At 45.0% G+C, this 23,731-nt stretch overlaps 1 protein-coding gene across 10 annotated transcripts in view; it reads left to right on the top strand.

Annotated features, from left to right (window-relative positions):
- The window catches only part of MYO9A (myosin IXA), a 188,289-nt gene that overhangs the window by 34,812 nt on the left and 129,746 nt on the right, over positions 1–23,731 (top strand). For all 10 annotated transcript variants that reach the window (XM_061349914.1, XM_061349919.1, XM_061349922.1 and 7 more), the window contains one exon: positions 822–1,745. In XM_061349914.1, coding sequence (XP_061205898.1) covers positions 903–1,745 — 843 coding nt within the window. In that variant the 5' untranslated portion in view covers positions 822–902. Of the gene's footprint in view, positions 1–821; positions 1,746–23,731 lie in introns of those variants that run through there.

Below are 23,731 nucleotides of genomic sequence, written 5' to 3'. Positions count from 1 at the left end.
TGTAGAAGAGGAGGGTGGTTGTGCTTGGAGTGAAGGTCTTGAATCCGGGTGGACAGGGAGACCTGATGTTGCTTCCCAACATACGCTTCCTAACATTGAATAGCTGAAGCTCAGGTGCTCCCTGAACCTGAAGTGGGTTTTGACTTCATGTTTTGACCATTTTTGAGTGTTTTGTCAGTGGTGTCAGGGAACTCAGTTGTGAGGTCTTGGTCCTTTGGGGCAGTGCCCAAGGAAAAGCTCAACTTTATACTTAACATTAGGATATGATCACGTAAAGTTCTATCAGTATTAAATGCCTCCTGCCACTGTAATCCCGGATCCTGTCTTTGAGGATCCTCTGCATTTCTTCATAGTTAACTTTTGTCTTTATATTGAAATAACTCTTAACATCTGCAAGGGTTTTAAGTTTCTTAGAACCAATTGGTGGAGAACTGAGGATCATTAACCCTGGAATTGCTTTCATTTGGGATTGGTAGTGGTTGTCATCTTCCACTGATGATGTTTGAGAAATTAACTGTGTTTAATTTGGTGCTGGAGATCTGTGTTCTGTGGTTCGTAAGCAGTATGAGAGAAACAGTGAGAATGTATGGGTGAGTTGGCTGGAATACTTCATATCTAATGTCAGATATGGACATCTCTGAAAAAGGTGAAATCCTGTTCTCTTTTCAGCTGTTGGCTTGGAATCCTTGTTTGCTCCTCTAAGGCAGTTGGTATTGTCACTTGTGTTGCTCCATTGAATCTCATGGTGTATGTCATCTGGTTTCCAAGGATCCCTGCTGAGATAAACCTAACCTATTTTTGTTCTGCTTTTTCTTGTTTAGTTGTGCTAACATGATGACCTGACAAGATACAGAGGACAGTCCTGACTATGCAGTGCAGGTACTGATGGGAAAGGATCCAATATGAGTGTAAATGATGTTGGAGGAAGACGACGCTTTGAGGAGAGCGAGTACACACTGCACATCTACCCTGGGAGCATCGCGGAGGGGACTATCTACTGCCCCATCACCGCCAGGAAAACATCCACCGCTGCGGAGGTGATCGATTCTCTCATCAATAAACTTCAGCTTGAGAAGACAAAATGCTACGTCCTGGCCGAGGTGAAGGAGTTTGGGGGGGAGGAATGGATCCTCAACCCCACGGACTGCCCCGTCCAGCGCATGATGCTGTGGCCTCGCATGGCCCTGGAGAACCGCATCAGTGGCGAGGATTATCGCTTCCTCCTGCGGGAGAAGAACCTGGACGGGTCCATTCACTATGGGAGCCTCCAGTCCTGGCTGAGGGTGACGGAGGAGCGCCGCAGGATGGTGGAACGTGGCTTCCTTCCCCAGCCACAGCAGAAGGACTACGATGACTTGTGCAGCCTGCCAGACCTGAACGAGAAAACGCTCCTGGAGAATCTCAGAAACCGCTTCAAGCAAGAGAAAATCTACACCTACGTAGGCAGCATCCTCATAGTTATTAATCCATTCAAGTTTCTACCTATCTATAACCCCAAGTATGTCAAGATGTACGATAACCACCAGCTGGGCAAGCTGGAGCCCCATATTTACGCTGTGGCAGACGTGGCTTACCACGCCATGCTTCAGCGGAAGAAGAACCAGTGCATCGTGATTTCAGGAGAGAGCGGGTCAGGGAAGACACAGAGCACCAACTTCCTCATTCATCACCTCACCGCCCTCAGCCAGAAGGGATTTGCCAGTGGAGTAGAACAGATTATTCTTGGAGCTGGACCAGTGCTTGAGGTAAGATGAAATGATAGTACCGTGGAAACCCTTCAGTGGTGAAAAAGTAAACCCTGAGTAATTATGATACAAGTTGAGGGTTACCTGCTCAATGGCGGTACTGAAGTTACAAGAGTATTAGCAATACAAGAAGTTGTGTTTTTGTCTACGGAATCCTATCTGCTCCATAAAGAAGCAAAATGAAATTTAGAGTAAATGGCTTTTTTTTTGGCAGATGGTTTGTTTTCAGTGAAGTGTTTTGTAGTATTGGTATATCCTGGTGACATTTCAGTTTGCAAATGGAAATCAAAAAAGCCTTTCTTGAGTTATTAGCCTTTCTTTTGAGTTAGTAGCCTTTCTTTAGAGTGCCCTGAGAAGAGAATCCATTGCACATAGTGGTTTGGTAGTGTTGCGTTTCTGGAGTTTCTGTGTGCTCTGCTGGGGAAGAGATCAGAGGGAATTTACATGGCCAATATTTTATTTCCCAATCATGAGTACTTGATTCAGTTACTTAATGAGGACTTTTCCTGTGTGTGAAAGGGGATGAGGTGAGCTGCACCCTTCACTTCACAGATGAAACTCTGAAGAGGGGTACAAGCATTCATTAATTTGCCTTGAGTTTGCCCTGTGACTCTTTGCAGTGGTTTCCCTTAGAACGGGAGTTGTTGTGGAGTTGTGTTTGTTAAAGCCTGTCTGCACGTGGGTGACGTGAACATCAGCTGCCACCGTGCCATTGTTGTTCTTTGAATAAAGAGGTGGCCTCATGGCTGTGTGTTCTGCTCTTTAAAAGGGTGCTTTGGCTAAAGAATAGTAAAATTCATGGGGTTTGGGAGGTTTGTTTCCTGTTTTGAGAGGGGTTTTTGTAGACAAAGATCTGTATCCATATTCCATTAATGAGTCTGAGGACTTGAGTCAGTTTCAGCTACTAGCAGAGGATGGGGAATGAGAGGAAGGACTAGTGCTCATAGATGTCTCCGCTAAGGATAAGCCAACAGCTTCATTTTGCAAAGCCAACAAGGTTGTTTTCTGTTTTCATATTGGGTAGAATGGGCTGAACTGATTGAATGTGGAGTTAGCAAATGATTAACATCATTCAGGATGGGCTTTGCTCTGAAAAAGCAGCACAATTGTGTAGCAAACTGAAGGTAAAGACATGAAAAAGTGACCCAATTAGGTGACTGTGTGAATTCTGGAAAGCAGGTCTGAAAGCTGTTGTATTCCACCTCCAATCCTGTTATTTATACAAGACATTTGCATGCCTGTTTGGATGTTGGTTTGTTTTCTAATGTATCTTGTTGGACCGGAGTCCACTTCATAGCTCATACAATCATAAGATTAATCCCAGACTGGTCAGAGTTTGAACAGGACCTTAAAGCTCATCCAGTCCCAATCCCTGCCACGGCAGGGACCCCTTCCACTGGAGCAGCTTGCTCCAAGCCCCTGTGTCCAACCTGGCCTTGAACACTGCCAGGGATGGGGCAGCCACAGCTTCTCTGGGCACCCTGTGCCAGCGCCTCAGCACCCTCACAGGGAAGAGCTTCTGCCTAAGATCTACTCTACATCTCTAAAATCTAGTGCTCCTAAGTAGTGTCAGAGGGAGCATCTCTGTCTAGCTTAGACATGCAGAGGTGCAGAAGAAGAGAGCTCCATGAAAGAGAAGGTAGGAGGAAGTTTTGGGAATTCTATTTATTTTCAGGAACAGGTAAGTAATGTACTTGCTTCTTCCCAGGGCCTCTGTGTGTGCTGGGATTGGGTACAGGGAGGGCTCCAGGAAGCCTCTTTGCTTCCCTTTCGCAACATATGCAGCTGTTTTCAAGACAAAAAGAATCTGGATCATATCTGTTGGGGTTTTTCTGCTTTTGGAGCAGGAGTTTGCATTCCTGTCACCTGGCAGCTGCGCGGCTGCTGTTGTGCTGCTCACTGCTTCCAGCTCTCTTGGAGAAAGTGAGGGTAATGCAGATGTTCTGCTCTGCAGCACCAGCCTCAAATAGTCACAAATCACGCAGGCTTCAAGATAAAACGTGCAGGCTTCTGCTTTTCCTTCCCTTCCTAAAGTGTCCTAAAAAAGGGATGTTCAGAGGAGAGCTGTTGGAAAGGGCTGTGTTATAGCCACCCAGTTGCAGAGTTGACCTGATTCCATGCATTTGGGAAGTTCTTGCCAGGCACCTTCTTCAGTCCCCTTTTTCTTGTGTATTTTTTTTCTGTGTATTTAAAATTAAATCATAAAGGATGATTGCCTTTATGGGAGCACCTCCCATATGAAGACAGGCTGAGAACACTGGGGCTGTTCAGCCTGGACAAGAGAAGCTGCGTGGAGACCTCAGACCAGCTTCCAGTGTCTGAAGGGGGCTATAGGGATCCTGGAGAGGGACTCTTCATCAGGAACTGTAGTGATAGGACAATTAGTGATGGGTTTAAACTGGAACAGGGGAAGTCCAGATTAGATATAAGGGAGTAAGTCTTTACTTATGAATTCTTTACTGTGAGGGTGCTGAGGCGCTGGCACAGGGTGCCCAGAGAAGCTGTGGCTGCCCCATCCCTGGCAGTGCTCAAGGCCAGGTTGGACACAGGGACTTGGAGCAAGCTGCTCCAGTGGAAGGGGTCCCTGCCTGTGGCAGGGGTTGGAACTGGATGGTCTTAAAGTCCCTTCTTACCCAAACCATTCTATGATGTGCAGCTCAGGTTTCTCTTTGAGGAGGTAGCACATACCTCTTCATGCTACGACTCCTAGTTCAGGAAATAGAGCACAGCAACTAACAGTTTATGTGGAGCTGTTAATCTCTTTCCCTTCTTGCAAAGCATCTCTGGAAGCCCAAGTGTCTGCACGGAGCCACCCGTTCCTGGGAATATACTCACAGTCGTGCTCGCACGGTGGGAGCGGAAGTGGAGCAGAATTAAGATATGTCTTTTTCCTGCAGCTTTGCTGTTTTCCTCATTTACCTTTTCTGAATAGCCTCAACCTATTGTTTGTGGGGTACTGCATGAGATTCCTGTGAGTTGTGTCCAAATTGCACTTGTGGGGATGGCTGTCAAGGCAAGCTGTTACTGCCATCTAAGCGTGTTAGTATCAGCCAGGAGTTGCATGTAGCAGCCACAGCAGGTTGGGCTGTGTTCTGAGACCAAGCTTGTCCTTCTCAAGTGTATTTGATGTCAGTCCTTCGGGTTTTCTTCCACCTACATTGGGATTTAATAGATGAGCCTTCTTGTAGCAGTGCTCCTTGGAATGGTAGCAATATGCTTTTTTTGTTTTCATAGAATCCCAGCCTGGTTTGTGTTGGAAGGGACCTTAAACTCATCCAGTCTGAACCCCTGCCACGGGCAGGGACCCCTTCCACTGGAGCAGCTTGCTCCAAGCCCCTGTGTCCAACCTGGCCTTGAACACTGCCAGGGATGGGGCAGCCACAGCTTCTCTGGGCACCCTGTGCCAGCGCCTCAGCACCCTCACAGGGAAGAGCTTCTGCCTAAGAGCTCAGCTCAGTCTCCCCTCGGGCAGGTTCAAGCCATTCCCCTTGGCCTGTCCCTACAGGCCCTTGTCCCAAGCCCCTCTCCAGTTTTGTGATTCTGAGACTCTATAAAATAGTTATCTATTACTTGTGATAATTGATATTACTTAAATACTGTACTTATTTTTCTAGCAACAGAGTTCCAATTGGTTTTTAAACGTTGATTTCCTTGATTTTTTTTTCTGTATTTTCCCCTGTTTTCTGATGTAGCCTAATCTTTCCTTAGATAAGATTGCTTTCTCAGCTGCATGTCCATAGAGCTGGGCTCTCTGCCTCTGTAGTGTCAAGACTGGGCATCTCAAATTCAATTATTCAATGTAGTTATCAGAGGAGGAGTTACATGTGCTACACTTCTCTTCTGTTTCCTATAGGCTTCATGCAATACTTAAATGAAAACTCCATTACGGCCTTGATGCTCCATCAGGGACCCAGAGTGCATAACTTTACTCCAACAGTTGCACGTAGGTTTGGATAGGCAGACAGGAGGAACTTCCTATAGGCAACTCATGCAGACCACGTAGTGTTTCAACTTGATTTCTAATTCTGAACTCTGAGTATATTCCCTTTTCCACTCTGACTTCTATTGGGATCAGTATTAATGGGAGATAACATTTGAATAGATTCACTTTTTTCCCCTACATGAAGCAGTATGAAGGGGAGGTAACCAAATCTCATTAAAATGGACTTAACAAAACTAGGTTTAGTTTATCATGCTCAGTTTCCACTACTTTGGTTTTTAAGTGGTTGCATTGTCACATGGCTCTAGAGGCTTTATATGTGAAAACCAGGTTTCTGTGAAGGGGTGATGGAAGAGCTGTTGCCTTGCTCATTGCTCACTTCTGACCATTTTTAACCTGCAATACACACTGTTGTTATAGCTTTCCCGGGTGGCTGGGGTGGGGTAGGTGTTTAATGCAGCACCCAGGGGGGTTTCAGCCTCCCCAGAGCACAGAAAGCTTCCGGAGGGAGTAGCACAGAGATCATACAGATGATGCCTAATGTGGGAAGAATTTGTGCAGGCCTCCGCGGCAGCCGGGACACAAAGGAGTCACACAGCAAAGCTCATGCACCACATGCTTTCACCAGCGCGTTCAAAATGCTCTTATTCTTCAGCTGGGGATGTTTTACAGTTCCAGGCTCTGTATCAAATAGCGTCTTGTTCATCTGCTTATGCCATGCTGAATTATTCACCAGTTTCACTTCAGAGTCCTCCTGCAGTGCCCACATTGGCTGGATTGGTGGCTGAGGTGAATATTCATGTTAGTTTTCATTATTTGCTATCTTCAGCAAACATTTTGTTACCCCAGAGTCTAGCTTATTTTATATATGTGTGTGTCTATATATAAAAATACATATATGCATATATATGCATAAAGCATATACGTGTATATATATAATGTCTGAATGACAGAAAATAGTGACTTCTGATCTACGATGGCTGCAGGGAAATAGAGGAGTTATTAAACAGGTTCATTAAAGCTGCCTTTCCCCCCACCCTGAAGAATCAGCAGCTATTTAGTTCCCAGGAGAGAAGTGCTAAGTAAATCCCTGCCTTTGCTGGGTGGAGCGCTTGCTTGCAGGGACCATTTTATCCAACCTACACATCCAAGCATCCCATCTTTTTCCATCCTTCTTCCCCAGCTCTTTTTGGGGCAGTTGTTTTGTCTTGCCATCTGTTCTCATTTATACTCTTCCCTTTTTCTCCTTTTCTTTAGTTTTCTTTCACGGATCTTTTTAGGCTTTTGCTTCTCCTCTACTGATCTAGATTTAAATTTTATAGATATGTAGATATTGTGTACGTAGAGATCTGGATTTTGTAGATATCTGGATCTCAAGGTTTCATGGACCCCCAAATATCTGGATATTTAGTTTTATAGGTATTTATCTATCCAATAGAATCCTCGGTCTGACTCGAGCAGGACCAAGGACTCATGCTTCCATGCAACCGTGGCAAACGCAGGTGAAGCTCAGAATTATGCTGACTTTATTAATACCATTTTCTTCATCTTCACTGGCTAATTGCCCCAGTGTATCTGTAATTTGGGTTTCTGTTAAGCTTTTTCATTTTTAGCTTGACCATCAAGGCGCACATTTTATAAAACACAGAAGAAGGGCCTCTTTCCTGGAAGCTTTTTGTTTCTATATTTACTTATATATATATTTATCAAATAATATAATGATAATATAGGATTCCAATGGTTTCAACTGAAGATCGTGCTGCTACTCTCTCTCAAGGCTTCCACGAGGACTTTACATGGATAATTAATCCCTAATATCTGTAGTTAACATGACACTGTATTTTCCTAGTCCTGGAATGAGGAATTAATGCTCTAGTAGGGATTTTGTTTCTCTCCCCCTCCTTTCTCCCAGTCAAAACACAGACTTTGGTTTTAGGACCATCCACATGAGACCCTTTGGGTTTTTTTCATGGCTGGGGAGCCCACGTTGGGTTTTACACACTGGACCAGTGAGTGAGTGGCAGATAGGTGCTGTGCTGCAGGACAGTGCCCGTGGTGGGGAACAGAAGAGCCTGAGAACAAGGTCAGGGCCTACACCCAGCTCCAACGGTAGCAGTTGACAAACGTTGGCTTTTGAAGGGTTTCTGCTGTCGCTGTGGCTTTTCCAGGCACCACACGCAAGTGCTGTCGCTGAGCATCCCTGGTGAGAGCGTCTTGGTTTGCTGCCCGAGGACCAAGCCCCTCTCTCACCTGCTCAGTGACAAGGTGACAGTGTCTTACTGAGCTCTGGGAGTTGGAACCAGTTGTTTCCCAAGGCAGCAAATGCCGTTTCCTCAGTCTGTCCTCGAGTGTGTTCATGTGAGAGGTGTCTCCTGATTTGTAGCACAGAATTGGGTCCTGTCGCGTATTTTGTGCAGTTTATATGTTCTGTGTGTGCATGGACAGCCTGTATGTACATAGCAAGGAGCTCAGCACCACAAGCAGCCCTTGCATGAAGGGAAGCAGCTGGTGCCAAGCGTGCATGTGCACCTCCAGGGTGCTCCCATCTAGTCCTGCAGCAGAAGACCTGAGCTGCCTATAATCAGGGTTTAGGTTCAATCACAGTGGTTTTGGAGCATAGAAACTGAAGTGGATTTAGTGGGAGGGGCAAGAGGTTCCCTTTGAAGACCTGCTGAGCTGACTGCAGCACTGCAACCTTTCTTCCCCATATGCTTCCTATAGGAATAGGGAAGTCAACACATTCGCTGATGACCTCAAGCAGAGTGCGAGCATCAGTGTGAACAGTGATCATCATTCAGTGAAAATGTCTATAGGCACAAGAATTGCCAGGATGAGCAGTGTTGGCCACATCTACATCTTGAAGAAGACTCTTTTCTTTGTGGTCCTGATGTCTCCCAGATACAAAGAAGTGTAACTCCTGCTTTGAGCAAACAGCTTGGCCAAATTCAAGGGAAATCAATTTAAAAAGCAAGGCAATACGGTGAAGCACGTGCAGGGAGCTGCTCTAAGGTTAAACATTACACAGAAGTTAAATTAAAGCCCAGCAGAGTGTGTGGCAGAGGGTGATGGGACAATCCTTCTCCCAAACCCATGTTGTGCAAGTCTTGCTGCTCATGGCAGCAATTTGGGGGAGGCAAATAAACCCATTGTTTCCCGTGTTTGCAGAAGGGATCTGCCTGAACTGCAGCAGCCCATTGCAACTCACTTCCATTCCCTTAATGAAGATGGATGAGGGATAAATCGTGCCAGACAGTTGAGCCTTTGGCTTTGTCACAGTGACTGGGGATTTGGACTTCAGGGGCGAAGGCTGCCACAGAGAAGATGAAAGGACAAGCTGAGTCTTAAGAGTTACTCTTGACTTTAAAACAGTGGAGACATTTTGCAGATCGTTTATTTGAAGACATTTAAAGGATTACAAAATATATGTCCTTTTTGTGCACAATAAATTAAGGCAGCTTTTGCTCACCGGGGTGGTTGGTGCCACACGTGCATCACTGCTTGATCCCATGAAGCTTCATGACACAGGTCAGTACCACCTCTGTTTTGTAGAGAAGAGCCTTGAAGAGTGAGGTCCTGCTCCACAAGGTTGGTTGTGCTCAGCCAGGAGAAGGCTTCACCTCATCTTTCCTCCCATCCCTGGGAGAACGTTAGGAGAGGGTGAAGCTTCCTGAAAGGAGGTTGTAGAGAGGTGGGGATTGGTCTCTTCTCCCAAGGAACAAGGGATGGGACAAGAGGAACCGGCCTCAAGCTGCACCAGGGCAGGTTTAGATGGAGCTGAGGAACAATTCCTGCCCCAGAGGTGCTCAGGCATTGGAACAGGCTGCCCAGGGCAGGGCTGCAGTCACCGTCCCTGCAAGTGTTCACACAGCGTGGAGACGAGGCCTCAGTGCCATGGGTTAGGGGTGGCCTTGGCAGTGCTGGGAATGGTTGGACTGGGTGAGCTTAAAGGGCTTTTCCAAGCTGGCTGATTCCATGATTCCCTTAACAGCTTTCAGTCGTCTGGAGCTCAGGCATCTCCTAAATTGGAATCAGCCTCTGCCTAATAAACCTGGATGGGTTTCTGGGGTCAGCTTGATTGCGTGGAGCTTGTGCTGACTGTCATAAATGATCTTTATTCCAGCCAGCACCACAAGTGCAGCAGGACACTGCTTGTTTGTTGGCCTGCACCTGTATGGCTCTCCCACATGCAGCTAGCCCAGTATTCTCATAAAAATACATCTTATGGCTGTGTGAAAGCTGAAGGTTTTGGTAGGCCTTAACAACATGATTAATAGAAGGAACAGTGTCTAATGAATAGTTTAATCTCCCCTGTTCTAAGAGCAGAGCATCTTTATAGTTACATATTTCCATCTTCAGGAGTTCGAGCCCTACCACTGCCCCTAAGTAAAGCCATAATGGAGGAAAGGATGATATAATATTGTTTAAAAAACAAAATAATTCACAATGTAGCACAGTACAAGACAAATCAACATGGTTGATTAGGAAAAATGTTACTTATAATCACAGAAGCATTTTGTGCCAGTGACTTCCATTACAAAAGGTACCAGAGGTATAATCCAGTATAGGAGATGTAGGGATCTGAGCTATTGTGAGTATTTCTGATTTGGGGCATTATCTGATATATTTAACACTTTTACATTTACCAAGATGGTTAATTTCATGTGGACCAATTCAAGGGGTAAATGCCTGGCAGTGTTCAGGGCCAGGCTGAACAGAGTCTTGAGTGACATGGTCTAGTGTGAGGCATCCTTGCCTATGGCAGGGGGATGGAACTGTATGATATTAAGGTCTTTTCCAGCCCAAACCATTCTATCACTATGCTGTTATGGGGAGCCTGGTAGCGGGGTCTAATGTGGTGGTTTCCCATCAGTTCCTATGAGAACACGCAATGACATGCTAATGCCACACTCAAAGAAGGTTGGAATTTTGAGGGGAACATAAAGGAATAGTTTTTAAAAGACCTTTTCAGAGTAACCAACAGCTTAAGCTGCCCCATTCCCCCACTGCTGCTGTCAGGAAAGTGAGGTTTTAAAGGAGGACAGCACAGGTCTCAGATAAAAGAGAATGTGGACCAAAAAAGGCTGATTTCTTTAATTAAAAAAGAGGGGAAAAAAGGGAAGGGAAGTTCAGCAATTTCTGGCCATAATGCAATTTAAAAAACTTTTTTTTTTTTTTGCCAGAGTTTTGCAGCATTATAACATCCTGATGTTTGATAAGAGGAAATAAGAACAGAGAAACTGGATTCCTGTGCAGTGACTCTGTGCTAGGGACCTAAAGTTTCCTGATTGTCCCCAAATCAGCAGATTTATGTATGGATTTTAATCAGGAGGAAAATCATGGGCAAGGAGCTGTGTGAGGAGAACGGAAGTATGTGGTTAAAAATGCTCAAGTCCAAGATAAGGGCAAAGTGTTAAAACTTTAATGTGCTTTATCATGGAGGAAGTTGGGAATCTTTCGAGAAATGGCAGGTTTGGGGAGCAGAGGTTTGGCTTTGGGGCTGAATCCCAAATGTTCACTGCTCCAGCGCTTCCAAAGCAGAGCGGATCCAATCTCTCTGGACTTTGGTGAAGCATCTGACGTGCTTGGAAAAAAAAACAAAAAAGAAAGAAGATAAAAAGAAAGAAAAAAGCAGATTTGATAATGTGAAATCTTTATTTTAAACATTACTGCTTTCTCTGAATTTGGGGTATTTTAAATGGAAACTGGTAGGTATAAGGGGTGGCACTGAGTTTATTCTATGGGAAAGGGTGTGGTTCATTGGGAGTTTTCTTCTTCTACCTTACAAACGACACTGTGAAATGAATTAGCATGGAACCACAGACTGGTTTGGCTTGGAATGGAGCTTAAAGCTCATCCAGCTCCAACCCCTGCCACGGGCAGGGACCCCTTCCACTGGAGCAGCTTGCTCCAAGCCCCTGTGTCCAACCTGGCCTTGAACACTGCCAGGGATGGGGCAGCCACAGCTTCTCTGAGCACTCTGTGCCAGTGTTTATTATCCTTTAATTAAGTAAATTATCCTTTAATTAAGAAGACCCACAAGATTGTCCTGAAGAGTAGAAAAATCCATATTTCTTTCTGTTGTTATTCATTAAGGGTGGAATGGACTGTATCCACAGAGCCAGGGGAAGATTTGGGGTTGCCTCCTTAAAACCCCCTTCTGTACAAGGCTTATAACCGCTTCTTCATCACAACTGAACACTGTAAGCTTTAGGAATAGATTTCAGTGGTTCACTTTAAGGTGCTGAACACTGTGCAGTTGGAACTGTTGGTGTTCACGTCTCTATTGCCTTGGCTCCAGCTGCAGAACCAGTGATGCTCAGAGGAATGTATTTGAATTATTAGGCTGAACTCTGCATTTCTGGGCCAGAGTCATCTTGGTATTTGGAGGCCGCTGGGATGGAGGTAACTTTGCCAGCAGCTCGTAAATTTGAGCCGGGCTTTTTTACCTTAGTCAGGAAATTCATGTTTGAGCTTTATTTAAGCTGGGATTCACGGTGATCTAATCCCAGCACCCTGCCAAACCCAACCTGCCATTTGTAATATTCTTTTTTGGCATTTCATTGCTGCTCTTTGTTTTAGCCTTTTGTGTTTCGGGTCGCTCGATTCCCTCTCCATCATGTTTGTTCCCAGAGCTGCTCATCAGAAGTGGATGAATGCACCCAATCACCCGGCAAAAAACCTCTCTGGTAATTGCAGAGGCAGCGCGGAGCGGCTGGACCCGCATGCGTGGGGCAGAGCTGACCCGCTCCAGGCTTTCCAGGGAAAAACACAGTGAGGAAATGCTTTCCATTTCTCCAAATAGCAGCTAGAGAATAGCATGGGGTGGCAGTTTGCAAGTCCTGAGACATGACATGGGGGTGTACATATACATACACACAAATGTGCACTGCTGGTGTTGTATCAAAGTCCAAAGTAATACATACAGAAAAATACCTACTATAATAATATACGTAATAGAACATCAATGTATGTACACACAAATCTGCATTGCAGCTGTCCAAAGTAATATGTATCTCTAACATAATCATAATTATAATATAATGGCATGTGGTGGTATTTTGCAAGGATTGAGAGGCTGTGTGTATGTGTATGTATATGCACAAGCACACAGAAATTGCATTGCAGTGTCATTATCTGTATACATATACATATTATTATATATACACATATTATTAATACATATATTGTAATGTATACATTAATATATGTATATATAAAATAGATGTGTATATATGTATATATTAAATATATACATAGTATATAATGTATATAGTACATGTATTTTTGATATTAGTAATAATATCTAGATATTAGATATTAGTAATACAATAATAAACACACACACAAATCTGCATTGCAGGTGTCATATAGAAGTCCAAAATAATATGTATCTATGTAAATGTACTAGAATAATATATACAGTGTAATGGAATATTATATATACATGTAAGTCTGCACTGCAGATGCAATGTAGAAGCCCACAATAATATCTATATTATGATAATGTCTATCTATTATAGTACTATACATAATTATATATGCATACCAAAAGATCTGTATTGCAGGTGTCATATAGAAGCTCCAAGTAATTCATCAGGTAAAACCCCACTTTTGTTTTCTGGGTTATGGTTTGACATGGAGCTTAGCATCCTTCTTGTATTAACCCTTATTTTCACTTCATTCTCAAGCTGCAGAACAGCACATGAGCTAACACAAGTAAACCCTTTCTGCTATGGAAAAGCATCTCTGTGATGGATCCTTAAAATAGTTCAGGGAGTAGCCAGCAATGGAAATCTGTCCAGTATTTCAGTTATTGCATCTGCTCATGGAAGGGTGAGGTGTGTCATTTATCTCTGGTGGGTGTGAATGGCCCTGTTGAATAACTGCAGATGCTTCTCCAGTGTGCAGGTATGTCATTGGGAGCTGAAAAAGCTGTCAAAGCTAACTTAAAATTATATGTATTAAGTCAGTTTTAAAGGCATTTAAGTGAATCCCCCAAGCCAGCACCTGGTCAGTACTGGGCTGATGATGATGTGCAGTTCTCTGCGTGGTCCTCAGAGCAGTGCTGTCCATGTACTTCCAAACCTGGCCTGGGCAGTGATTTCTGTATGATGCATACAGCACAGTAAGGCTTATTTCTCACCCCACTTTACCCCCTCCCTTGCTTTTCTTTTTCTCAGATTGAATCAAATAATCACCTCCTCCTGCTTCTTATCTCAATTGCCATTGTATGTTTGTTTTAAATCACAATACTCTATTGCCAGAAGCTTTAGATTAGCATTAAAGGGGGGAAAATAACACTGTAGAGAGAGCAAAGCCCTTTGAAGACTTGCATGTGAGGTATGCCCATGGTAGGTCATCTGCCATTTCAGTTGCCCATGCACTTGGCCAGTCAGTTCTTAAATCACCCGTGATTTACTCCTCGTGTTTGCATCATGTGGGTGCTTAAAATGATAAATAACTCCAGTCCTGCTCCTCCGCTTATGCCTCAAATCACAGACATGAGGATGCCCCTTTAATTTTACGAGTGATACACACAGTGATACTTCTTACACTGCCCCATGTGCATGTGCACAAACTTCTCATTTTTTAATGTTCTCAGTACAAGTGGGCATCCAGGAGCTGCTAAACCTGGTTTAATCCTGAGCCTGGGCTGCTTAGGAGGGATTACAGCCGCTAGTATAGGCATTAACACTGCAAGACAGGAGCGAAGCTTTCCAAAGTGCTTACACAGCACAAAGAAACATTGCTGAAGCCTTTTGACTCGGGCGCTGCTTTCTCCTCTGGGCTGCAAGGGAGAGAGCTGTGGCTTCTAGAATTACATCACAATTAGGATATTTGTAATAATAGAGAGGCAATATAAATAGTCTCATGGCAGAAGGGAAATAGACGGGTAATGAATGGGTGCGACCTGCCTGTTGCTGCCTTGGTTTTGCTTTCTGGCTCGTGCAAGCCTTCCCTCTGTACCACATCTGGTTTTCATCTGCTACAGGAAAGCCAAATACTTTCAATAAAACCAGGAGAAAACATAATGCTTTAACCCCCCCCCCCCGCCCCATCATGTACAGATGTTAGCCTGGGTTTCAAGCAGGGCTGTTATTGAATTTGGTCAGCCTGGATTATTGACAGCGTGGATGCTGACTTGGATGGTTGAGTAAGTGCATCAGCTGATGGGCAATGTAATTAGAGCTTCACGAGGTCTGAAGTGATAAATAATGTGTGCTGAGGTTGCTCTGAGTTCTGGTGCCTCCCCCAGCTGATGTCCCAGTGGAATGCTGAAGCATGGAGGAGATCCTGCTGATCAGAACAGCCTTGTTCCAGTGGGACCAGCTGCCTTGGCTCGAGCATTAAGCATGCAGCAATAGCAGCACTGCATTAGCATGTGACAGAGGTACATGGCCTAAATGGTCAAATACCAGATATATTGATACAAAATGAAATATGTAATATATGCATGAGATACAGTAATAGAAAATACACATATAACATGAGATGTATAAATATAAAATAAATATCATTTATCTTTCCATGAGATGCATAAAAATGAAAGACATATATTATTTTCTTTATCGATACAAAATGAAATATGTAATATATACATGAGATATAGTAATAGAAAATACACATATAACATGAGATGTATAAATATAAAATAAATATCATTTATCTTTCCATGAGATGCATAAAAATGAAAGACATTTATTATTTTCTTTATATCCGCCCCTCAAAGTCTGACTGAAGTTGTTGTTTAGGCTAATTTGAAGGTTTAGATGTAGTGTGGGTCAGTGTCTGCTCAATCTCCAGTACATTAGCAGCCCCCCTAAGTTTTTAGATTGTACTTTATTGATCTCAGGCTTTTAAAGAAGCCCAGAAGCTCTTAGTGAGGGCTTGGTGGTGTGCAGATGGAGCATAGGTCTTGCTATGAGCAGTATTGGCCTGAGCAATTGGACATTCCAGGAGTAGGTAGTAATTCCTTTTTCCATTTAGACCTCAGAACTCATCAGCTCCTGCCCCCACTGGGGTTTTGTTGCTGTGAAAGCTTCGTTGAGGTATAATTATGAGAAAGCAAAAGATGGGAAGACATGGACTAGTGGAAAGCATCCCTGCCAATGGGAGGGGGTTGGAACTGGATGATCATAAGATCCCTTTCAACCCAAACCAGTCTGGGATTCTATGATTTCTGGTTTTCAGTATTAAGCACATCTTCTTGGCAAGAGAAATGTAGCTAGGAGAGGGAGCTTTTTGAGTAACTAGGTCACCTTACCTGCTAGCTTAAGGTGTAAAGGATCTATGTGAGTCTCTAGGAGCCAGAAGTTTGGGTTTTTACTTTAATGGTTGTAATTTTAAAATTGCTTTATGGTTATCATGATGAAAGATGTGAAGTACTCATTTTTCCAAAGGGCTTATTGAAGTTTCTAGCTTTCAACTGGAAATTCATAAAGTAAAAGAAGTTTGAGCTCACTATTAAGGAAAAACGCAGGTAGGTTGTAGTTAACATTTAAGTAAGAAGTAAAATAGCTTTGAGCTTACTATTAGGTTTTTTGTTTGGAGGAAAACTCATGCATTTCCATCCAGTTACAGAATCACAAACTGGCTTGGGTTGGAAGGGACCTTAAAGCTCATTTTCATCATTGCTTCTAGCCTGGGAAACACTTGTTTGAAATGTGGAGCTCACCACCTGATAAAACCCACCAGCCCGAATCACACTACTAAAACTCAACCCCTTGCACCTATCTCCCCCAGCATTCAGTTTTCATGAGGAGCTCTGAAAGCCACCTCTGTGCAGCAGAGCCCACAACACCTAAACAGGCACCTAAATAAGGACCAAAGCCAAAAATGAGCAGCTACAATTTGAGTACCTGCAAAGTCAAATGGCATTTATGTGAATCCTTCAAGCCTCCGTTCTGTGTGGGCAAGCGACAATACTGAATATCTGCTTGAGAGCAAGTAAATACGAGTTCAAGTGCTAGCACCTTGTTCTTCGGTTCTCTTGGTCGTGGCTCATGTTCCACTCAGCCTAATGAAACCATCAATGCTTTTATGGTAAAAGCACAAAGCACAGAGTGTTTATGATGTTGGTGCTGCAGTGCTTGAGGAGAGCTCTCACCGTGCCTGACCTGCAACCCTGAGCTGCCCTTAAAACACTGACCTTTAAAAGCTCTGAATTTTTTCTCTTACATTACTCTTTTCTTCATTGTGCTGCTGGAGCACATTGCAGAGCCAACCCCTATTTTCCATTGCATAGAATCCATCCCAGAGTGGTTTGGGTTAAGGGACCTTCAAGCTCATCCAGCTCCAACCCCTGCCACGGGCAGGGACCCCTTCCACTGGAGTAGGGTGCTCCAAGCCCCTGTGTCCAAGCTGGCCTTGAGCACTGCCAGGGATGGGGCAGCCACAGCTTCTCTGGGCACCCTGTGCCAGCGCCTCAGCACCCTCACAGGGAAGAACTTCCTTATATATAACCACTTTTTAAGTATGAACCCATCACCCCTTGTCCTAACACTCCAGTCCCTGATGATGAGTCCCTCTTCAGCATCCTTGTAGGTCCCCTACAAACTGACTTGACTCAACCCACATTTGATCTGACTTCACCCCCGGTTGCCAGATCCACATTTCATTATGCTGAGGAGCAAGGGTTCTTCAGACAAGGCTGTGTGTCTGGGGCTGGGTGCTTGCAGTTGTTCAAAAGGAGTTATTTTATTTAGGTGTGCCATTATAGTGCCATCCTATTCCTTGCCATCGAATGAGATAAGTTCTAGTTTAATTTGGTGCATCCTGCTGTGAACAGGGCTGTGGACTTAGTTAAGAGGATGCAAAAGGTGAACAGTTCCCACTTGGTGCTTAAACATGTTGATAATTCAATGTGGAGACATTCTGACCTCTTTTTACCTATTACAAGAGTTACCTTTGAAGCATTTGTTTGCTAAAGTGGCACTGGAAGAATTGCAAATGGAAAAATAATCCCAAACCCACTTCTACCATAAGGTTTTAGGCTGGCTCGGGACCTTGATCTGGTTGGGAATAGGATTCCCCATGTATTTATGCCCCGTGCGCCAGGGAGCAGCAGAATACAGATGGGGACCTCTTAGGGTGATGTTGGTGTTCAGCATTGCTTACCTTCAGTCTTTGATTTTGGAGCTCCTTAGCACTAATTCCACCCTTCCCCCCCCCCCTTTTTTGTACAGTCCCTAATAGTGTGGGATATTTTTTCCCGTGCCTTGTTTTATTTTCCACCTGGATTTTAGTTATAGTGACTTTAGGCAAGGCGGATGAGGAATTTTCAGTAGCTCCCATCCACCTGGATGTCATCCAAGCAGAGAGCCTAGGAAGAAAGAGCAGAAAAAGGAGAGATGAGCAGGGTAAGAGCCTCGCATCTCGGATGCCAGGGGCCGGGTGACCAAAGCCTTCCTGCTGAAATCCGGCCAGCACGAGGTAGGACAATCGTGCTGCTGTTCTCTGGGGGGCTTATAAACAAGAGGATGGGCTCAGCAAAAGAAAGAGAGGTTTCTTTCTGTATTTTTCCTTTCTGTCAGTTTTTTAAGCTTCCTTTTCCATCCTTCCTCCTCCTCCTGCACTGCAGGCAGAGCTATTTAGGAAAGAAAAGTGGGTTTCACATGACTTTAGTTTTTTAATGTAGTGTTTTACTTGATGATTACAGTCATTAAAGGAATAAAATACCCTCTCTTTAAAGATGCAAACAAACCCTCCTTAGCTCCCACTTTGAGGATGGTGTGTTCTTTAAGGGGGAGATCTTTCAGCTCTATCCCCATAAAACCTTTCCAAATTGCTCCAGCCCATAGGTGCTGAGTCATTTTGACTGTACTACATTGCTGAGTGGTCCTTTCCTTAGTATTCTCAGCAGCTTCCCATCTGGGAGGTGTGTAATGAGAATAAACAGATACTGTCCGTTGATGATGACTTTATAGCTGTATGTATATAAAGGTTTTGGAAATGGATAATATGTGATGGAGAAAGTGAGAATCAGGATCTAAGGATCCAACCTTTTTTTCCCACTAAGACTGATACCTCCACATAGATGTGCTCTGCTGAGTTTGATTTAAATCATATAAACGTGTTTCTGTCTCAATTGAAGGGAGATCCAAGACATCAGAACTCCATATTTTGATGTGTCCTTGGCTTTTATCAACACAAAAATTAGGTTTTGGATCATGCATCATGAAGTCACCTTTGCCCTCTGGAAGCTCCATGCATCATCTAAGGGCTGTAGCTGGAGAGCTGGGATTGTACCTTTGGGCATCACGCTTCAGTCCTGCAGGGAGGAATGCTCTAGTGCTCTATCATAGAATCCCAGACTGGTTTGGGTTGAAGGGATATCAAAGCTCATCCAGCTCCAGCCCCCTGCCACGGGCAGGGACACCTTCCACTAGAGCAGCTTGCTCCAAGCCCAGTCCAGCCTGGCCTTGAACACTGCTTCAGGAGCATATCCCTGCTCCAGGAGCAAGCGCAGTAATGCCATCAGCTCCTTTCCTTGCAAATGCTGCTTCTCACTTCATTTTTCCCAACCAAACATCATTAGTCATGCCCCACTCTTCATTCTGATGTGTTGCTGCACTTTAGGTCACCACCTGCTTCCAAATAATAACTGAAGGTGTGTTTTTGTGTAGGTTATAAATGATACATTGTGCTCAGCACAGGGAGTGCTTGTGTTTCCTTTTTCACTTCCTTTTGCTTCTCTGTTAGAAGATCCTTTTTTCACATTTAATCAGTTCATTGGGTTCATCTGATGAATCTCTTGCTAAAGTTGGGAAAGAATACTCTGAATTTGCCCTTTGCAGTTTGGCTCAGCCTGGCAGATGCGTCCCCAAAAGCTTCTTGGGTTTTCCAGCTATTCCAGGTCATCTGGTTAAAGGTAATATTACAGCTGCCCACAAAGGGTCTCCCCTCTCTCTGTATCCCAACACAGCTACAATGATACCAGCATCAGGCTGCGGATTTTGTTTATTTACTTACAATATATTAGTTACAGAAGAATTACCACAAGGTTTAAACACACTGTAATGATTCTGCAGAGCTTGGAAGAAGAAATGCTGGTCTAAACTGTTGGGGAGCTTGCAGGGCTCTTACAAGGGGACTTGTACATCATTTGTTTCATTACACAGTGATGGAGGCGGCCAAATATCTTCAGACTGGGGCACAATTGAGAGGATTCATGAGGCTGCAGGGTGGCAGTTGAATAGTCCTGATCCAGCTCTGGGGCAGCAGCACAAGAGGGACCTGGAGCTGTTGGAGTGAGTCCAGAGGAGGCCATGGAGATGCTGCGAGGGCTGGAGCAGCTCTGCTCTGGAGCCAGGCTGAGAGAGCTGGGCTGGGGCAGCCTGGAGAAGAGAAGGCTCCTGAAGGGGAGACCTTAGAGCAGCTCCAGTGCCTAAAGGGGCTGCAGGAAAGCTGGAGAGGGGCTTGGGACAAGGGCCTGTAGGGACAGGCCAAGGGGAATGGCTTGAACCTGCCCGAGGGGAGACTGAGATGTCCCTTCCAACCCAAACCATTCTGTGATTCTGTGATTTTACTATTCTAAAAATATTGTCATTAGTTTTGTGCAACATTCTCTGCTGTGTGGAAAGTTGGAGTACAAAATCTCACTGCATTTCCCTTGATTTTGTTAATGCAGGGCTTTCTCTTTGGTTGGGTTTTCGTTTCTTTTAAAAACCAAAGCACTGTTCTCAGAAACAGCGGCTGTGGCAGTATTGGAGAACATTGCACAGTCCTCAACAGGGGATTTTGGCAGGGTGGGCTTTGCAGTGGAAGCTCATCCCCTGCTCGGAGACCTCTTGCATGAGCAACTGTATTACAGCATTGTGCCACAGGACATGGGCTGTTCTGTGCTCATGTGGCAGCTGGTCCTTGATCTGGAGGTAGTGATGGTTCAGTGTCACCTTTACCCATATCTTAGTAACCTTCTCAGTTCATAGAAACCCTCCCCATCATGGCTCCAATACACCCCCATTTAATACCTTTGGAAAGGTGACAAGCAAATTGTTCTATTTTGCTTTACCTGATGGCTGAAAATACACATTTTAGCCCTTGCCTCCTCTCCTAAGACAAATATCTGATAGGAATATGTTGATTTTTGAGACTTCTTTTTCACTTCCTGAAAAGAATCAGTGCTTTTTCCTGGCACTTATCAAATATTCTGGTTGCTGATAATTACTCTTTTCAATGCTATGCATCAATCCAATGACAGATTAGTTCTTTCAGTGATCTGGTTCCTGCAGGTGCTGTCCTCCATCACCATACTAACTACTAAGCATTTTTAAGCTCTTGTTTCATTGCTTGAACTGTGCTCAAAAGAGGAACAGATATTTTTATGGATCAGTCGGGTACCCCAAGCTGCCTACTGCTACTGAAACATTGCAAGCACTGGAAAACATGAGCCTGGCTGAGCTGCTGTGCTCTGAGTGATCCTGACTGTGTCCGATGCATGGAAATCTGATGCTGCAGCTTACTAGCACTTGAAATCGTGGAATTGCATCCAGAAGAGTTGCAGCTTGTTCCTGTAATCCCCCAGAAGAGCAGGGAAGGGCTGGAGACGTGTGTGTGCATGTTTAATCTTGTCCTTAACTCGTGCTGCATTTCACATGGCAGATAATAAATGTGGGGTTGATGGTGTTGATTTAATGGGAGAGCTGTGATAGGGTTTTGGTTTTCAGAGGGGAGGGTGTGTATTGTTTTTGTCTGCAGCTAGTAGAAAGTAGCTGAGGTCTAAGAGGAAGGATAACAGAGGCAGAAGCCAAGCTGGCTCTCATGTTACAGTGCTATGTTTTTGTTGCTGCTAACGTGTTTTTGTTTTTCTTCATTACACATATTTCTCTTGGGAAAAGCAGGAAAAAATATGTGTGTAAAATATGCATGAGGGCTCCGTGCCTCTGGGAAGAGGTTCCAGATGGGAGGCGTTGCAATGGAGACACTTTCTCCTGCCTTTCGGTTTGTGGCGTTGAGCCTGGGGACAAGAACACTTGTAGCAGTCCAGAGCAGTGAATGCTTCAGTGTGTTTTAGCATGTCTTGGGCTGTTCAAGTGTGCAGTGGGAAGTTCAGACTTTGTCTCTAAACATTTATGGCCCTGTGTAGAATCATTATGTGGAAAAAAGGAAGAAAATAGGGTCTTGAAGGGACTTGGAGAGGTCTCCTCCAGGGGCTGGAGTGTGTCCAAGGATTGCACTCCAGATCCCTCTTCCTAAACTAGAGGCTGGTGGTTGGTGAGGAAGAGATGGAAGCTGCTGGGGAGATTCCTCTCCAAGGGATGAGACTTGCTGATGGGTGATGTTTCGCTTCCATGCTGAGCAGCGGCTCTCGGCTCTAGCTGAGGTTGACGTTGTGTTGGAGATGCTCATCTTCAAGATCTCCCCAAACACTGATGGCTTGATCCCAGACCTGCACTCGGGCTGCAGGTCCGCAGCTCCACCACCCCCAGCAAGCAGTGTCGCTTGGGTGAGCCATCAGCAGCGCAGCCTGTCACCACCAGCTCTTCAAACAAGTGACTCGCAGCTTCAGCAAGTGCTTTTGAGTGCTGCTAGAGGTGTCAAAATGCAACAGTGGAGATGGGAGCTTGTGTACTACAGAACGTGTTGTCCTACGATGTTATCCTAAGAGAATGTTGTCTCCTGCATGGCTGTTTTTACATAATAAAATTATGTCCTAAAAAATAGTTCTTGGTTTGGCATGTTGTGTGTTGCATCATCTGAAACATCAACACTTCCAAGACCAAAGTGCTTCTGCCAAAAAGACCCAAACCACGTTACTTTTGGAAGTACATGAAGCCATGGGTGAGGACAGCCTTTCTTCAGCTGTCTGTAATGCTCAGTGCGCTAAAAAGTTATGGGAGATGCTTCAGAGGCAGCAATTTATCCCATCTTCTGCAGAGCACTGAAGCAAATAGATGAACCATGGAAAGACAGCCTGGGCTACGGCCCTGGAGCGTGAGCAGCAGCTCAGGGAGGGGATCCTGCCCCTCTGCTGTGCTCTGGGGAGACCCCCCCTGCAGCCCTGATCCAGCTCTGGGGCCGCAGCACAAGAGGGACCTGGAGCTGTTGGAGCGAGGCCAGAGGAGGCCATGGAGATGCTGCGAGGGCTGGAGCAGCTCTGCTCTGGAGCCAGGCTGAGAGAGCTGGGCTGGGGCAGCCTGGAGAAGAGAAGGCTCCTGAAGGGGAGACCTTAGAGCAGCTCCAGTGCCTAAAGGGGCTGCAGGGAACCTGGAGAGGGGCTTGGGACAAGGGCCTGTAGGGACAGGGCAAGGGGAATGGCTTGAACCTGCCTGAGGGGAGACTGAGCTGAGCTCTTAGGCAGAAGCTCTTCCCTGTGAGGGTGCTGAGGCGCTGGCACAGGGTGCCCAGAGAAGCTGTGGCTGCCCCATCCCTGGCAGTGTTCAAGGCCAGGTTGGACACAGGGGCTTGGAGCACCCTACTCCAGTGGAAGGGGTCCCTGCCTGTGGCAGGGGTTGGAGCTGGGTGAGCTTTAAGCTCCCTTCAACCCAAACCACTCTGGGATTCTATGATGAAGAGTATTTTTCATCAGTCAGTGTTCTATGACTGCTGTTCTGTTTCTTCTGTAGTGCTCATTTATGACGCTTGTTTTGCCTACTGGGGGAGCATGAAGTCTCCTCCTTAAGCCATGAGTTGTTTTCAGCTGGTCATTTTATTGCCCTGGGATGATTTTATTTCTCTATTGGTATGGCAATAGCACTTGAAGCACTGGTGAAGGAGATTTTGCTCAGTCCTGGGACCTGTCCGACACTCGCTATCTCCATTTGATGTAGTGAAGTCTGTGCTTTGGCTGCAGAATATAAACACTGGGTTGGAGAGGCAGTGTAATAACACCGAGCTTCCCAGCTTCGTTTTGGGATACTTCTGTAAATCCCAAGCTGAACCCAGGCTGAAGAGTTTGTTTTTCCACCACAATGTTTGCTGGCACGCATCCGTGTGTGAGTTTGCTGGAAAACTCGTGCCTTTGGCTGCTCTTCCCAGGGCCGTCCACCCTACGTGTAAAAGAATAAATAGATGAGCAGAGGAGCAGGGATGTGAGCCAGAGCTT

The sequence above is a fragment of the Neopsephotus bourkii genome, unplaced genomic scaffold (genome assembly GCF_033783945.1).
Source record: "Neopsephotus bourkii isolate Nb327-2 ecotype Australia unplaced genomic scaffold, CSIRO-AGI_Nbou_v1 NB_463, whole genome shotgun sequence".
NCBI classification, from domain to species: Eukaryota; Metazoa; Chordata; class Aves; order Psittaciformes; family Psittacidae; genus Neopsephotus; species Neopsephotus bourkii.
Note: the sequence above shows the minus strand (reverse complement) of the source record. Positions and strands in the feature narration are given on the sequence as shown.